Source organism: Rhinolophus sinicus, linkage group LG07 (assembly GCF_036562045.2).
Source record: "Rhinolophus sinicus isolate RSC01 linkage group LG07, ASM3656204v1, whole genome shotgun sequence".
In the NCBI taxonomy this organism is placed as follows: Eukaryota; Metazoa; Chordata; class Mammalia; order Chiroptera; family Rhinolophidae; genus Rhinolophus; species Rhinolophus sinicus.
The window spans coordinates 51,010,206-51,029,027 of NC_133757.1; the positions used below are offsets into that span (position 1 = coordinate 51,010,206).

Below are 18,822 nucleotides of genomic sequence, written 5' to 3' on the forward strand. Positions count from 1 at the left end.
CTAAGTGTGTGTGGGGGTCACTTTGTAAATTATATAAATGTCCAACCACTATGCTGTACAACTAAAGCTAATATAATATTGGATGTCAACTCTACTCGAAAAATTGAAATTTTAAGTGTTCAGTGTTTCAAGTTAATGAGGGACTTGATGCTTTCTTCTTTTGCTTTTAGATGTATTTTTCATGTGCTATGTTTGTCAAGCTTTTCAGAGTTGTTTTTTAAAGAACAAGAACCATCATATGCTAGAGCTAGAGGTCTTCGCAAAATGGACTGGTAGAGCACAAAGAGTTGAATCTAAAGAAGGGTCTTAGAGAATCCATTTGAAAGATTTTCAAGAGGAGAGAGAAAAATAAGAGTGTAATAATTTTTTAACAATCATTATCTAATTATATAATAATAGCATTTATTTAACATGTATTAGGTGTGTTTTTATATGGGATCAGTTTAATCCTCATGACTTTGTGAGGTAGGTTTCCTCCTAAAGAATAATGTAGAGCTTAAGAAATTTGTTCATGACCAAAAAACACATCAATTATACTGCAGAGATTTGAAGTACAGGTTTGTTTTCATTGTAAAACCTGTGTTCTTTATTTTCTGCAACCATACTATGGAAATATTAATATGAAAGCGAAAAACTCAATCATATATTCAGATTTTTGTGTGTGTAGATTTGTAAAGGGTTATAAACTTAATGAAATTTTATTTTCCTTCAATTATAGGTAGAGTGTAGGTGAGAAAATATGTGTAATTTTCTCCAAAAATTGTTACTATTTAGTTTTAATTAGTGTGTTAGATTAGATTAACAAATCCTTTGTGAGAGATTGAAAGCCTCAACAGTTCTTGTCTTGGCTAAATTTTCAAAACAATGCACTTCTTGTATTGCGGGGTTGATTTGTTGCCTACAATTGACCTATTTCCAGAATAGAGCAAGCATTGCCGTGATTGAGAAATACCAATTAGCTAATTATTTGATATTCAAAATTAAATTTCTTCTAGAATATGCTGTTGTTTATTAGAAGATTGTAAAGCTAGTTTTTCCCTGGGATAAGAAAATTTAGGCTCTTTATCTAATTGAAAGAAAAGCAGAATTAATTTAGTCAGTTTTAATATGTCTAATTTGCCAAACTATAACAACTGAAAATAAATAGAAACACTTGCAGCAGGAAGTAGGCTACTGAAAATAATCTTTTCTAGCATATTGAAAAGACACAGTTGATGCAAGGGCAGGAAGAAAAATGGAACATATAAATACTCTTACTTCCAGATGAGTATTGTCTAATTGTGGAGAGTAAAGGAAGAGATAGGTGTTAATAAGGATGGGAAAGGGAGGGAAGGAATGTGTAAGACAAGTTTGCCTTGATTTTTCTTCATACCAGGTAAATACCGTGGAAATGAGATGAATGAGAGGATTAATGAAATAGTAATTGGGGAATAACCATCATTAGATATGAAAATACTCAGTTTTAAGAAGACAAGCTAGAGTAGTTGAGGAAATATATGTCTTTCTCACAGATCTAAATATTAATAATGTAAATATACAAACCTTAGGTAAGTCTTGATTAATGTAAGCATGCACGAAAGATATTTTTAATGTTCACTCCAAAAATGCTCAAGGTAATAACAGTTGGTCATAAATTTCAGTGCTGATTATTCAATGCCAGAAATTTACAACTTAATTATTTGTATAAAGATGAATTACTTCTATAAATGAGTGTATATTAGGTTTGAAGGTGAAACAGTATTTAGAGTGTCTAGTAAGACTCCTTATGTAAAGTTAAAAGCTGTAATTGTTTTAAAATTAATTGTGAGATGCTCTGATACTTTTGTAGTTAATTCTGTATAAAGCTATTTTGCAATATTTTTTTCTGCAAGTTTTAATATTATGCTTTGTGTGTTGAGGTCTTTAATTGAGCTGAATTGATTTTTGTTTATGATGGAAAATTTTTTTTCCTTATTGGGAATCAGCTATTACATCACTATATTATGAATAATCCAACCTTTACTCAGTCATATGCAATGTCAGTTTTTCTTTATCTATAGCTCAGTTTCTAGGTTCTTCATTCTTTTTGCTGGTCTATTTATCTGTCCCTGAACTAATGCAACCCTACATTTATTTTAATACTAAGGCTTTATAATATTTTTTGAAGTCTGTTAGAACAAATCCCTACACTTTTTTCTTATTCAAAAATTTTCTTACTTATTTTTGGCTCTTTTGTACATAAATTTTAGAATGAGCTTGTCAAATTCTACAAATTTTTTTCTTTAATTTTGTTTAGAATTACATTACATTTATAGATTAATTTAGAAAAATGAGTTCTGTACCATGTAAGTATTTTTTTTTATTTTACATGTATTTCTCCATTTATTTTAGGTATTCTTTTATAATTTTCTTTTTTTTTTAACATTTTTTTTTATTAGTTTCAGGTGCACAAAACAATGTAATAGTTAGACATTTATCATTTATATCCCTCGCACAGTGACAAACCCCTCCCCCCATCCACTTCCCCTCTGACATCGCACATACTCATTACATTTCCACTGTCTCTATTCCTAATGCGGTACTCCGCTTCTTGTAACTATATATTTATATATATATACACACACACACACACACACACACACACACACACACACACACAATGGTAGTTGACATTCATTATTATTCAGCTTCAGGTGTACAGTGCAATGATCAGGTGTCTACATCTTCCCTGAGGTGGTCTCCCTAATGAAACAAATGTCCATCGGATACCCTACAATTTCTTTACATTATTGATTACATTCCCCAAATTGACTTTCGTCTCCCCGTGGCAATCTTGTGGTTACCGACTATGCTTTCTAATCCCCTCACCTTCCCCCTTATCCCCACTCCTTCCTCCCATCTAGCAACCCTCAGTTTTTCCTCTGTGTCTCTGAGAGTGTTTCTGATTAGTTCATGTTTTATAATTTTCAATAACACATAAGCTCTAAATACATTAAATGCAGGGTTACAAAATAGGTGATTTAAAACTTACACATCTTATGTAGTGATTATTGCTGAATTTGTTAGCTTCAAACATTATAAAAATAAATGTTTTTTTTGGAAAAAATTCAAACCATGTAGAAGTGATTACAGTAAAAAAAATAACAAAATCTGAGATAAGTTTTTATCTCTACAGCTGTGCTTTACCCTAGAACTTTCTGTGATGATAGAAATGTGTATCTGTGCTGTAACCAGTAGTCACATTTAGCTTTGAACATTTGAAGTGTGGTTAGTGCAACTGATGAATTGAATTTTAAAACTTTATTTAATTTTAATTAATTTAAACTTAAGTAGTCATGTGATTAGTGGTTAAAATATAAGGCAGTGCAGCTTAGGTCTAATTGCAAAATTTTATAGTTTTCTTCATAGGTGTGTACATTGTTTGTTAGGTTTATCCTAGGAATTTTAAAAATAAAATTGTTGCTATTGTGAGTAGAATATTTTTTCAACAATATTTTCTAGATTATTGCTGGTATTTGGAAATGTTACTGAATTTTGAATATATATATATATTTTTAACCTTAATTACCTTGTGAACTGCATTTAAAGAAACATGGTCTTTTAGCATACTAGTCTCACAATTTGAAATAAACTGATATTTGATTCTGAATCTTTATATTATTTCACAGATTAAGTAATTGATCTTGATAATACCTAAATTATGGGCTTCCTCACATAAGACCGAAATTATGGCTACTAAAGGACCACACACTCATTTATGAAATCTTCACTTTGCCCCAGATATAATTAGGTGGTATACCTTAGAGATCCTCTGATCTGACTTTGAATATCGAGGAAAGTGGTATTCCTAATACTTACCTAAACATGGATTCATTTTTAACAGTTCATTTACGCTCAATACAAATTTATTTGAGTGCCTGCTTTGTGGTGAGCATTTTCCCAAGTACTGGGAATACAATGTTAAGTAAGTTTCTTGCCTTTAAGCATCTAGTAGCCTAATTGAGGAGACAGATGTAGAAAGAAATCACTTCATTGCTGTGGTATTATTGTAGAATAAAGGTTAATTAAGAGAGTGCTCTGACCTTGGTTATGTTTCTTCATCTATGGAAGCTCAGTTTCCTTGTGAATAAATTAGGAATATTATAGTAAGAATATTAAAGTAGGAATATTACAATGTGAGGATTGAATGAGCTAAGTTTTGTATTTGCCATTCGGCTACTAAGGAGCTTGGAATGTCCCTCATGTCCCTGCAACAGGCAAGTAGGGAGATGACATGGTTGGTTTCACATTTAGAATGATATCAATCACTGTGTCTGCAGTAGGTCAGTGGATGTGAGGAGATAGATCAGAGGAGGCTGTAGTGATAGAGCTGTTGAGAGATGGTGACCTGATCATTGTAGCTAGGATAGGGGGGTTGGGAGAAAGTTCAGTAATGTTTTAGTGTTACAAAGGTAAGACTCAACTTGATTTAATGAAGAGGACAAAGAAGCCAGGGATGATATTCCAACTTTTGGTTTTGGTGATTGAATACTTGTAGATGGTGATATTTAGATGGTGGAAGACATGTTGGAGGGGATAGAGAAACTGAGTTCAATTTTGTTTATGCCTGAGATGAATATGTGATATCTAGGTGGATATATTAAGGAGAGAGCTTGATTTATGTTTCTGTTGGGTAGAGGATTCATGGCTGGAGAGATGTACAATAAATAAACATTATATTTAATTGTAACTTTACACTGCCATTCAATAAATGTCAGCTGCTATCATCATCATCATCACCATCATCATTGTATAGGTGTATTTAAAGCAACCAATACATGAGCCTTTCTAGAGAAAGGGTATAAAGTAAAAGAAGTGGGTTGGAAGGTAGAACATTAATGGAGGGATAGATGAAGAATTATGGAAGGAGGTGGAGAAGAAAGTGAGCTTTTAGCAGGAGAACTAAGATGGTCTCACGAAGTCCAGTGAGTTTGTATGACAGAGTGGTTAATAATATCAAATGTAACAAATGTCTCGTAACATAAGGCCGACAAGACTCCAGTGGATTTGACAATAGGATTTCAGTGGTGACCTCAGCCCGGTAAATCACAGTGAAGTGATAGGGACAGAAGCCAGATTAAAATGTATTTAGAAATAAATGGGAAGTGTCATATAAAGTGGGCCAGTTTTCTTGACGTAGCCCAAGAGCCAAGCAGTGACATATCACAAGTAACAAATTTTTAAAAATTCCTTTACTGAAAATATGTGGCCAGTCATTTTGAGTAATTATCAATTTTTTAAAAATAAAAGACATAAGGAAAGAAAAATTTAAGACTACCAAGAGTATAATTCTGAGAGTTTAGGTTTAAATCTGGATTAATTCTTTTTCCTTCAGCTTTCTCTAATTGAGTTTTAATCCTCATCTAGTTTATTAATGAGAATTTAAAATATTATTTCCATAATCCTTGTACTTTTGCTACTATTTTCATTCTAACCTTGTGGTTTATTCTTAATCTGTTTCTTTAGAAAAGCCTCTTAAATTTCAGCTTTAGTATGAAACGTTGTTATGATGAACACTTTTGGCCTCTTTTCTTCCTGTCTAGTATGTTTTAATCAACCTTCATTTTTTTTTTTTTTCCAAGTCAAGTTGTTGTCCTTTCAATCTTAGTTGTGGAGGGTGCCATTCAGCTTCAATTTGTTTCTTAGTTGTGGAGGGCGCAGCTCAGCTCCCGGTCCAGTTGCCATTTTCTAGTTGCAGGCGGCACAGCCCACCATCCCTTGCGGGAGTCAAACCGGCAACCTTGTGGTTGAGAGGATGCGCTCCAACCAACTGAGCCATCCGGGAGCTCAGTGGCAGCTCAGCTCAAGGTGCCGTGTTCAATCTTAGTTCCAGGGGGCGAAGCCCACCATCCCTTGCGGGACTTGAGGGATTGAACTGGCAACCTTGTGTCAACCTTCATTTTTAATTGCAAGAGCCAATTAAACATGTTTTTTAAAATCTTACTATATCCACACTGCCTACCTGATTGATTCTGCCAATTTTTTATCATTTTGCAGGACAGTATTAGGATTGTTTGGACTATGTGGTAACGTTTGTAGATTTCTAGGAATTGTACTTGTTTAATTCTCAGAAGGCAATTTTAGTTGCCAGTATTTATGAAATAATTTATTCTCATCCTGCTATGTAGCAAGTCTTAGCTTGGCATTTATACCCGTACGACAGTGAGTAGGGCATTTTACTTATGACAGGGTTTTTTCTGGACTTCACAGTTTCTTTAAGGTCTTTTATAAGCCTAAAATTCCATGTTATGCTAAACTTCAGGGAAAGAACATATTTGGTAAATAATGTTTGTTTCAATCTCTTATCAGTTTCCCAAACTTTGTTTTATTACTATTAGTTTACACTACTGCTGTTCTTGCGTATCTTAATCGTTATCTATAATGTATTTTTTTAAAAAAAATTTGTAAGTTTATTTGAAACAAACTGACCTCATATGCTGGTGAGCAAGATCTCAAATGCTCCTCTATAATGTATTAATATATTTTACTTATGTGTTCTGATATTAAATTATAAACCTAAATAGCAGTAGCATTTTCCCATTGCCCATGGTGGGAATGCCATTATTGGATTTTGTTCTATTTTACTTCAAGCGTGTCTTCCTGAAACAGCTCAGATGGGCTGGAGGAAAGTACTCTTTTTTCTCCTCTCCTACTTCTCCTCTCCTCTACTTCCTCTTTCCCTCTTCCTCTCCCTCCCTTTCCTCTCCCCTTCTTCCTACTTAACTTCTCACCTGTTACTGTCAATGTTCATTCCATAAAGTATTTGACTTAAATTTATTTAAAAGTTTTTATACAAGAAAAGTTTCGAACTAATCTTTGGAGGCTTACATGTTAATTGGTTGAAAAATTTAGGTGAAAACTATATCCAGATGAATATTATAACCACATTCTAAAGTGTTACATGTGTTTGTTTTTACTATATATTTTTCTAACTTCAAAAATGATATGCTTATGTTTCAAAAAAGCACAAAGAAGAAAAAATATCATCTGTAATGCTATATAATATTTTTACATACATGTTTCCAATTCTTTTTGGGAGTATTTTGTGATTTTTAAAAAAACTTATTGTTGAACCATTTCCACATGGTTGTACTATAATTTATTGATACAGTCTGCTACTTTCTGGGTGGTGTAGTTGTTTACAGTTTTACTTTTTCATAAATAATGCTCTTAATTGACATCCTTATACACAACTCTCTGGTTTCCTTAGTGGACATTGGTACTCATGCAATTGTTTCCAAACATGCAAAACACTTTAAACTGCCTCCCACCCCCAATATTGAACTAATTGAATTATTTGTTTTATAGGTGTGGGAGCATTCCAAGAAAGGGGGTAGGGATGAGTATTTATTACGTGTTAAATAATGTGCAGGGCACTTTTCATGTATTATCCTATTTGATCCACATAGCAACCCTGTGATATAGGTAGTTTTGTCCTCCATAGAGTAATTAAATGGCCTGCCCACTTCAAAAAGCTAATTATTGGCAGAATCAGAACAATAACCTAGGTCTCAGACTTTAGACCTAATGTTCTTTAACTCACTCAAGAGGTTCTCTCTGTGGGGGGCAAGCTGCAGGATCAAGAGGCCCCTTTCTCTGGGTGTTTTGTCCTGCTTCCTCATCTGCTGATTGGAGTATAGATGTGTTTTCCCTTTGGTAAAGTCAGGCAGAGAAAAGGTTGAGAACTACCACTTTTTAACTTACATAAAAATATTTTGCTCAATCATTAATATTAATGAGTTTTTATTGTAATGTTAAATAAAACTGACAAGTCACTCTTTTAGTAGACTCTAAATAACCTAGTGGTTTGGTACCTACCATCCATTTCTAAAAATACACGAGCAAGCTCTTTTTTTAACATTGAAAAGTTTTATATTCCTTTTTCTGTTAAATTTATATTTCTGTTATACTTTTCTCAACCAGATTTTATCCATATGTAATTGATTTATATGCAGGAATTATATTTTACATGTAATAATATATTATGAAAGTATATTTTGTACATTAAAACCTCATGCTTATTGATCACTCTGTCATATCTCTTCAATAAAAATATGTATGTAAACGGAATGTTTAAAAAAAGTCTCCCAGTCATTAAATTGTAATTAGCATGTGGTTAGTAAACCAACATAAATGTAGTAAAATGTTAAATAATTATGAAACAAGAAAATAAGTTATTCGAAATGCAACTTTTGATGACATGGGTGAAGCTAATCTTACATTTTTGTTTTTAGTTCAACATTTTGTGGATAAATACTACTCACTGCTACAGTAAGACAATGGTCAGCATCATTTTATTTCCCTTTTTTGTTTTAGAGGTGTAAGTGTTGAGAAAAATTTCACATAATTAATTGGATGGTAATGGACAGGCTTTTGTTTCAGCTGAGTCACTCAATTATTTGAACTCTATAATCAAATGATCTGTCATAAAAAATATTTTTATTTATCGATTAGCTGATAATTTGATTAGATCCTTCTTCAGTTTTTGTGGAAGTAAAGAATTAGAAACCACCTCACTTGCCAGGTATTAGAGTCTTTAGAGACATGCAATTCTGGGAAGTATACCAAAAAGGGCTTTATTTATTAAGGCTTCTTAAACAACTAGTAATTACATCTATTAGTATTTTACTTCTAGGTATATGTTTACCTTAACATTTCAGGAGGTGCTGGGAAAAGTTAAATACTATTTATTTCAATATGCCTTTGTCAAAAGGATTTTTTTTTTTTTTTAAGGAAGGATAGGTTTATTGATCCAGAAGGTGCCAACCAAGAAGATGGGAGACATAGTGGTTCCTCAAATCCATCTTAACAAAGTAGAGTTCAGGCTTCTTTTACATCAAGGGAAGGGGAAATGGGAGGGGATGTTTTAGTAAAATTGAAGCTGCGAGCAGAATTCCTCTAATGATTATTATGTCTAGAGGAAATACTAAGCAGAAGCTATTAACTTGAAGGCCATGGGAACAAAGCAGGCTTGAGTCAGAGAGGCTGAGCATTTCAGCTGCCACCAACAGTTCTCAATGTGAAATCTATGGGCTGATTCCAAACAAATGAGGAATTGCAGACTAAACCGTCAGCAGTTCCCAAGGTGGAATTCAGGGACAGAGCTAAGGGCTGGGGTTTACACCTGGGGATTGCGGTCTGACACACTAGGGGCTTGGCTCTTGGAGGTAGACCATCTGCCAGCTTAGATGGCTCCTCTTCAGTTGGCTGTGAGCAGAATCATCTCCTAGCTCAAGGTGACCTGCCTGTAAAGGAAAGCCAATGAGCTCAGAGCTCAAATGCAAAGAGAGAGTGGAACTCAAACTGAGAGGGACTTACTAATGGCCAGACAGCGAGAAAGACAGTGAACTCAAAATGGGATTTGTGGGTGCCACACCTGTGTTCCTCATTGTCCATGTATGGCGTCAGGAATTCACTTTCATCCCAGGGTTGCCACCACATCTGTTAGAAAACAAAATTCAACCAAGTAAATTTGGAGATCTAATTGGCTTTATTAAGCTGTTCATGAGTTGGGTAGCATTCTGTCTAGTAATTAGAAGGGCTCTTTTGAAAGGGTATTTTTTTGATAAAATGTTTTTATCAAATGCCTTAAATATGTTTTAGTCAAAGCCATTCATTTATTTTAAGACCATCTGCCCTGGAACCTTATTGGCAAAACTGTTCTTCATTGTCAAACCAATCAGATTTATTTTCATGATAGAAAAAGTCTGGCCTCATTTTTCAGTTCAAATTAATGATTTGATTCGTGTTTCTGTGACAACCATCTTCTGATATTTGATCCTCGGTAGATAAATGGCAGGGCAAGGGGCCTTGTTTTAGGTTTGTTTCCTGGAAGAAATAAGTTGGCACTATCTTTCTTGTTTCTTATTGGACATTCTCCTAGCTTTGCTTCACAGGACTCTACCTGAAAAGTAATACGTTCTTTGATGGTGATCATGGGATGGAAGAGATAAACTTTTCAAGTGAGAATTTTATAATCAACTTCTGCCCCATTCCATAACGTATCTGCAAATAGAACATCCTATCACAATTCCCCGTTTATAATTGCTGGCTTCATTCTTTATAGAAATAATATATAAAACAGGAAGACCTGGAGTCAGTTTGTGGTATTAAAGAAGGCTTTGCGGACAAAATATAAATCATTCCTTGATTAGTACTTCCGAGGTTTTTTTTTCTCCAGAGGATTTTACACTCCAGGCAGTGCAGTACAGTTCCATTCAGGATGGGTGATTGCTGTTCTTTTTGTAACATGGGTAATGGCACTTCTGAAAGGGGAGGCAAGAAAGGAGAATCCACATGGCTTCTTCACTTGGACCTCTGATTCATTGTCAGGTAGGTTAGTGTTACGCGCGACTGCTAGGCTCACACTCTGTGCTGCAGTCTTTTCCTGCAAGTCAGGGGGACTAATCCCCAAGAGACTCCCAGAGCCCCAGGATCTACCTGGCACTGACTGAGGCCTCTGCGGTAGCCATGACATGAGTGAAGAACAGAGCACGCAAAATCTTAAATGCCTTTCAATATGCTCTTTATTCAAACATTAATCATCAGCACACCAAACAGTGACGCATCAATCATGAACACACCAAACAGTAAAGCACAGAGTAATACAATAATTGGGTCAAATAAAATAATGAACCCATTCCAAAGTCAATCAGCGTCCTGGTAGAACGAGGAAGGGTGGCTGGTCTGGGAGGTTCGGTTGGAGCAGAGCAGAGCAGAGCAGAGGTTTCTCGGAGAAGAGTGGCAGTGTGGTCACTTCTCAGTTGAGACTGGCTCTGAGCTGCAAAAGTCCTCAGTTCTTAAGCATTTCTGAGTGCCTTCCTGACGTCACCTCATTGGGGCAGCCAGCCGGCGACCCTGACGTCCTCAGGAGCAGACCTTCGGGGTGTAGCTGGTTACACCCAATTACCAGGGCAACCAGGCAGCTTCCTGGGCATTGTCCGCTAGGTTCTTTGTGCATGTCCAAAATGGAGTTACTCTTGCTCATTCAATGTGGAGTCACTCTTGCTCACACAAAACTCATTCTAACAGCTGCCAGAGGTGCTCGACACAGTTAATTTTAGGAAAGTGTTGAATACAGGTATAAATTGAAGACCTGGTAATTGCTGTCTTTTTCTTTTCTTTCTTTCTTTTTTGAATCTGTTTCAGCAGTGTACTCCTCAGAAAGTGTTCACCTTCAGCAGTAATTTGAAAGATCCCTGTTCTAAATTTATAGACAGGGAAACAGATTTTTTTTTTCTTCTTCTTTTTTTTTTTTTTTTTTTTTTTGTCCAACCGGCAGCCTTGTGGTTGAGAGCCTGCGCTCCAACCAACTGAGCCATCCGGGAGGCAGCTCAGCTCAAGGTGCTGTGTTCAATCTTAGTTGCAGGGGGCGCTGCCCACCATCCCTTGCAGGACTCGAGGAATTGAACTGGCAACCTTGTGGTTGAGAGCCCACTCACTGGCCCATATGGGAATCTAACCGGCAGCCTTCGGAGTTAGGAACATGGAGCTCTAACCACCTGGGCCACCGGGCTGGCCTGGAAACTGAGATTTACATAGGCGAAATAATTGTGTATGGTCATTAAGCTGTAAATGGGTCTGTCAAGAATTTAAAAACTCATTTTTTCTCCTACGTCACACTACCTTGTACATAGTTTGGTGTGCAATAGATGTTTACTATGTGTTTAATGAATGAATAACCATATTTTTTATGAACTTTTAAATACTTTAGGTATTTTGAATACTTCTGGGTAGTTTTTTGAATTTTGACCTGCTGGATGAGTGTGACATTACAGATGATTCAATACAGAAGAATATTGAAGATACCTTGTGTTATTAAAGCATGGTCAAGTTGATCTCCCTTCAATTCTTGGGGTGCTGTGTGTAGAATGACTAATAGAACAGCCTTTTTTGTATTTTATCAATTAAGACAGAGACCTGTAACAGTGTGGTAGTGTTTGATAGGTGTCAACTATTTATACTACTTATTTATACTCAGGTGTCCCTGAGGCAAACGTACTTGTATGTTTATATGACCTGTATATTTTTGTTTTGTGTTATAGGTATTCTCTTAAAGCAAATGACCAAATCTTGGCTGAAGACAAACACAAGGAACTGTAAGTGCATTAAATCCGAGGTTGTACATAGTTTATTCTATTCTGTCTGTGGGGTAGATGTATATAAACAATCTGATTTTTAAAATTATGTGAAGTGTAAAGATATAATTAACACTAAGATCTTAATTTTAGTAGGATTAGGATATTTGTATTACATAAGGTTAACACAGGAAATAATTGTTCCTATATGCACCTTGAAATATTTAGTATTGTATTCCATCATCTAGACTAAGGGTATATTGGGAAATAAGTCAATTCATTTTCTTTCCCCAGATAAAATATTAAATTTTGTCTTTGTTAATTTCTGGCTCTTACTTAGTTGACTTCCTCACCCTCATGCTTAAGATGGAGAAATATATTAATAATTTTCTTTTGTTGCCTTATGAAAAAGTAAGTGCCTGGTTATTGTTTAGCATAAGGTAAAACACTTTTTAAAAAGTTTGAAACGTGAATAAAATTGTCTTCCTTTTTAAAGTTTTAATGTTCTTAGGGTTCTATCTTCCAGATAAAAATAACTATATATATGATTCTGGGATATTTCCATTGATATTTTTCTGCCCTACAGTCGTTAAAGATTAGTTCCTACTGTGAAGTTTTTAGTTAAAAATTACTGGTTTGAGAGTTCTTTAAATTCATGTTAACTTGACCTTTTCAGTATCATAAGATTGTCCAAAGAGGGAAGCTAAAATTTTTTTTATATATTTCTATTTTCTAGCTAGTCTACTTTTTTCCCATTGTACTGTAAAAAAGTTATGATAACCTTAATTATTATGCAAACACCTCATGTCAAATAATACTGTAGAATTAAGAATTTGAGGAATTTGAGGCTAACTGCACCTTCAGATTGGACCACACTTGATAATACTGTAGTCCCACCTTATCTATGGGGGAATAAGTGGATGCCTGAAACCTCTGATTGTACCAAATTCTACATATACTATATTTTTTTCCTATACGTACATACCTATGATAAAGTTTAATTTACAAATTAGACACAAGAGATTAACAATAACTACTAATAAAATAGAACAATGTGATAATATACTATAATAAGTTATTTGAATGTAGTCTCTCTCTCTCTGTCTCTCTGTCTCTCTCTCAATATCCTACTGCAGTGTATATACTCACCCTTCTACTTGTGATGATGTGAGATGATACAGTGTCTGTGTGATGAGATAAAGTGAGGTGAATGACGTAGGCATTATAACATAGCGATCGGCTGTTATAAGGATTACTTGAACAAGCACTGTGATACCTCAACAGCCGATCTGGTAGCCCAGATGGCTACTAAGTGACCAATGAGCAGGTAGCTATACAGCGTGGATATATTGGGCAAGGGATGATTCATGTTCTGAGTGGGACAGACTGGACGGTGCAAGATTTCATCATGCTACTCAGAATGGTGCGCAATTTAAAACTTATGAATTGTTTATTTCTGGAAGTTTCCATTTCTATAATCAGAAAAAAGAACATAATGAAATTCAGTAAATTAACACTTTAAATTTACTGAATTTCATTAAGTTCTTTCAGTTGAACATACCACCATAAGAGTAGAATGTTAATTTAAAAAATTCAGTACTAGTCCTCCATGAAAGCTAACGTCATGAAAGCTGCTTGTAAATAATCTCATTTGTGTCTTTTACCAAGATGTCTTTGTGCTCAAGACTAAGCTTTTTAAAATATCGTAAGAGATGTAGATATAAAGCAAAATTTAATTATACAGTTAATAATTCCATGCTTTATTCTCATAAAACATTATTGCTTCTTAATTCTAATCTGTTAAAGACAGTCTTGATTCACCATGATATTGTAAAAATGCATTGGCATCGTTAAATAAGCCCGCTTTTTGAAAATGTACCTTAATTCTATGTATACCAATAGTAGTACAATGATTATCTTGGTAATACTTCATGTGGTAAATACTAACTATATTTTCATTAAAAATATTCTTAGTTCCTAAAATGTGGTGATTCAGGTTTCATATACACTTAGTCATTCTTGCTTCACAAACATTTTTGTTATTTCTCTGTCTGGGCAAGACTGGAATGAAACAGGACAGGAAACATTGGTCAGCAATGACAGGGACACTTGTCTCTTTAAGCAGAATGGTTTCTCTCAGGTTCCTTTTTCCTAATATTCTACATCCTGATGATTCTGGAGGATGAGTTAAACTAGGCAAAGCCAAGCAATTAAATTTGTGATGGGATTAATCCAAAACTATGGAATTTATACTTCTCTCTGTACATGGTCCAGGAATGAACTGTTTTCATTAGTTTTCTGTAGATTTTTCTCAGTCTGTCAGGGGTTTAGTTTTGTAAATGGAGTAATTTAAAATAAATTAGAAAACCACCACTGTTTTATTCAATAAATATTTTTTTCATCCACTTATCAGTCACTGTATTGGGCACTATTTAAAGAAAAGCTGTTGGCTTCATTTATAAATGGAGACTTACTCTCCAATTTAATGTTACTTCACATTTAAAAACAGTTGCATGATTGGGAATTTTGTGATTTTGGGTTTTCTTATTGGACATATCTGCAGTTATAGAAGATAGAACCATTTTGTTTACATAAATAGCTGTTCATTTTATGAATATCTAAATTGTATATTACTTTGAATAGGATATTGAGATCAGATCATAGAGATTCAGATAAGAAAAGTTAAAAGTTGGCTGGAGTTAAAGACAAACTCTAAAGGCAATATAAATAAATATAGAAGTATCCATGCCACTTAACACAGACAGAAGTAACTTGATATCTGGATTTTTTTTCAGTTTGCTGTACTATATGTACAGCATGGGGAAAGCTTCTCCAAAAAGAGGTTCACATTTATTTACTTGGCTTTTCAAGATAGCTGCCAAGATAAAGGGTGAATTTTTATAAGCAGTGTGCGCTGTTCTAGATATGAGATATATTTTTCCTTCTGATTTTGAATTAATTCTCTTTAATGACTTTTTTATGTCAAAAATTAATTATTTTGTCAGAATTACCCCCTTAAATTATAAAATTTTGTCTTGTAATAATTATATTTATTTTTGTATGTATTATTTTATATGTATTTATGTTTTTTGTCAATTTAGTATTATGATGAAATAGGAGGAAATGAATTATGCAAGGGGTATGAAGCAAGACTATTGGAAAGGACACTGTTACACCTTGCTCTTTGGTTCAGTGTAAAAAAAATATAATTTCTTAGAAAACAGTGCCCGATTTCTAAACTAGCAGGGGAAATTTATAAGTTTTTAAGTGGCATGTTTAAGAATATGTTAAGCGCAATTAGAGACAATCAGTAACATCTGATATGCTCTTATGTCCATTATTATTAATGTTCTTAGCAGTTGTTTGAAAACATCAAATTGTTTTGTAAGAATCATGTAAGAATTATTGCCTGTAAAGCTATTAGATTTTGTTCATGGCAAAATGTATTTACTTAATGCAAAAGAGAAAAAAAATCTGGCAAGCAAAAAATTTAAAAAATTGAAATAAAGAACATCTAGGCCCAACAACAGGGTTAAATGGTTAATTTTTTTCAATATTCGTAGATAAGATACAGTATTTTAAATATTGTGAACATTTTTATGGTCTTTTAAGGGCTACTTTCTTTCATATCTTTTAAATTATAGAACTTTGATTCTAGAAATGAATATTAAAACTCACATCTGTATTTTATAATGACTTGAGTGAGATTCACAGTGATAAAATGACTTGCTACAGGTTACACTGTTGTTTAATGACAGTGCTGAACCAGAATTCGAGTCTCCTGATTCCCATTTAAGTGTTTTTCTGTCACAATGAGCATCTCCTTAAGGATGTAGAGTTTTGTTTTGTTTTAAATAGACAAATTAATATCCATCGCAAGACTCAGTAACTGATTGTAATGAACTCAATAGCTATATCAAGACTCAACGGCTGATTAATTTCACAGTATTGTATTATGGTTTTGGAAACCACCTCAGAGCTGTAGCCACTAGTGAATGATTTGAGAATCATATACTATGTGTGCCTGACTTCCAAATGCAGGACACTTCCCATTCTTCCAAGGAGGGAGTATAATAAAGATTTCTGGCCCAGTTGATTCTAAAAGCTTTTAGAGATGTCTATGAAATAAGTTAGTTTTATACTTATAATTTAGTTTAGTTACGTCATACATTTCACAACCACATATTATGTGGAATAATTTTTAAATACTTTTTTCTTTTTTTACCCTCATTTTCTTGAACGTTTATAATCTTTATCATTGACATCACTTTTTCACCACTAGAAACCTTTTCTCTAGAAAATAATCTTTGATCTGAGTTGTTTGGTTATATGTATGATACTTTCATTGGACATTTCATCCACTAAAAAGCCTTTTACGTGGGAAAAGTTTTTTTATTGATTTTTATATGTAGTTTGATCTTCGTAAGGTAACCATTAACTGTATTGCTTTTTGAATTGATCTTTAAGAAGTTCTTTATAATAATCTTCACCATTTTTGCTTATGAGGCTGTGACTCCAGGAATAAGTACTAAATGTTAGATTTCTTTGCACCTTTTTTTTTAACTGATACCATTAGATGGCTTCTGTGAGAGTCCCAAACTAGCATTGATTGAATTCATTTCAGGCTTTTACACATACTCATATTCCATAAATGGTTCTCAAGTAATCTGTGACCAGAGTTCACCCTTTTTGGTGAACTTTTGACTGACCTCTCACTTTAAAATTCTGGGATTTCATAGTTTTTTCTTACCTGTTATACCTGGATTATGAAACTTCTGAAAGGTTTGCTTAAATATTTTGTTGTTTAGAAGAAAATTATTACCCTGTCATAAAGGAGAACTGGTTACAGGAGATAATTTTAGAATTACACTTGGTCTTATATTTATGTATGTATGGTAGATGAATGAAAAAATGTATATCATTAGTGGAATGGTAAATCTTAAAACTCTTAAAGGATTTAACCCTAAATTGCCATCTTCTGTTTTTGAAGAAATGTGTGGTGCCGTGTACTTAGCATTAGAAGAAACTTAGTTTAAGTGTGAGTTTTGCTACAGACTATATAACTTTGGTGTGTCAGGATTCAGTTCCACTATGAAAATTAAGAAATAAGGAATTTATTGTAGGAATTAAACTTTATTCAATTTGGGAAATACCAGGGAAGTAAAGGTCCAAAAAGGAACAGAGAATAGTCACTAACCACTTCTGGTGTAGGTTAATGAGTTGGAGCTTTTAAGTAGCAGCTAGGCATGTCCGACTGCTCGGGTGAACTGTAAAGGGGGTTGGTGGGTTGTTGGCTCTTTGTTGCTACCACCTGAGGGTTTTCAGTGAACCATCTGGTGATAGGCTTGGGCCTGGTTGGGAAAGTGAGCAGGAGGTGGAGTGGGGATAAGTAAGTGCAAACTGGAATTCTGCCCATACCTTTCTGTCCATCTTGCACCACCTCTAACTGATAACTACCTTTGGGCTGACATGGCAGCTGCTTCACTTGCACCTCCCAAATTGTGTACACATTTCTCTTGTGGTTAATCCTAACCTGAAACCATATAGGGAAGGGGATTCTGGGAAATACAGTTGTAGTTGATACAGTATCAACTATGTCACTTGGATTAATCACTTAATCTTCTGAATTTAATGTCCTTATTTATAAAATGGTGATAATTTCATTTTTTCTTATTGGGTTTTATAAGGATTAGATGAAATTACGTATATGAAAAAGTTCTGAACTATGAAGAACCATGTAAAGGTTAGTTGTGACGTAGGTTTTTGTACGATGATGTTTATAAAAACCCTCTTGAACTGGCTTCTGGAAAACATGTCTGTCAAATATCACTGTGGGTTTAGATTAGTGCTTTGCTATTTTATTAATATTATTAATAAAAATTAAGCAAGTGATTAATTTGCTACCTCTTTTTTAGTCTATTCAGTAATTTCTATGGGTATAGTTTCTGAGTTTCTAGCATAAAATTCTTTAGAAAAAGAGAAGAGTAATGGTCTTTGCTTTCCACCTCTTTGATTGTTTTCGGAAGGGAAGAGTAAGGTGTGTCCTGAAACTTTATCCAGAGGTTTTCAGTCCAAGTGTAGTTCATTGCTCCTTTGCTATAAACAATGTACTTGACAGTATTTCACTGTATAATATCTATGGGGTGAATATTCCATGGGGTCAGCACGGAAAGAAGAGAGCAGGAACTGTTGGGATGTTGAATTCTTTTGCTTCTTGGTCTAAAACAAACAGGAATATTTTGAGAATGAAGCTTTGACAAATATCTACCTGAAAAATAATGTAAGGGTATGGCAACACTGTCTGTACCCTATGGATTGAGTCAGAGTTTTGGGGGATAATATGGATATGGGAGTTTTGGGGAAATTTTTAGTATCTATTAGCTAATCTAATCCTCGAAAACATTTTCTCTGCTGAATATAATTATTGATTTCTTTTGGAGCGTATTGCACTATTAAATATCATGTATGTATTGAAGAACAAGAAAAGAGCATTATTTTAATTGCTTTTATGCTCTAATTTCATTTTCATAGCAACCTTTAGAGGTAGATATAATTATTTCCATTTTACAGGAATCTGAGTCATAGAGAGACTCTATAACTTGTCTTATAGTGGAAAAGGATAGACCGTGATTTGATTTTAGATCAATTTTATTGCTTTCTACTTTGCCTAAGTTCAGTGACTTAGGAAAAATAATATTTTTTTACTTTTTTTGGAGGAATGATATTT

General features: G+C 34.1%; 1 protein-coding gene across 2 annotated transcripts in view; it reads left to right on the forward strand.

Moving 5' to 3' along the window:
* Positions 1–18,822, forward strand: part of ADK (adenosine kinase) — a 450,882-nt gene that overhangs the window by 46,142 nt on the left and 385,918 nt on the right. For both annotated transcript variants that reach the window (XM_019745975.2, XM_019745976.2), the window contains exon 3: positions 12,063–12,116. In XM_019745975.2, coding sequence (XP_019601534.1) covers positions 12,063–12,116 — 54 coding nt within the window. The remainder of the gene's footprint in view (positions 1–12,062; positions 12,117–18,822) is intronic.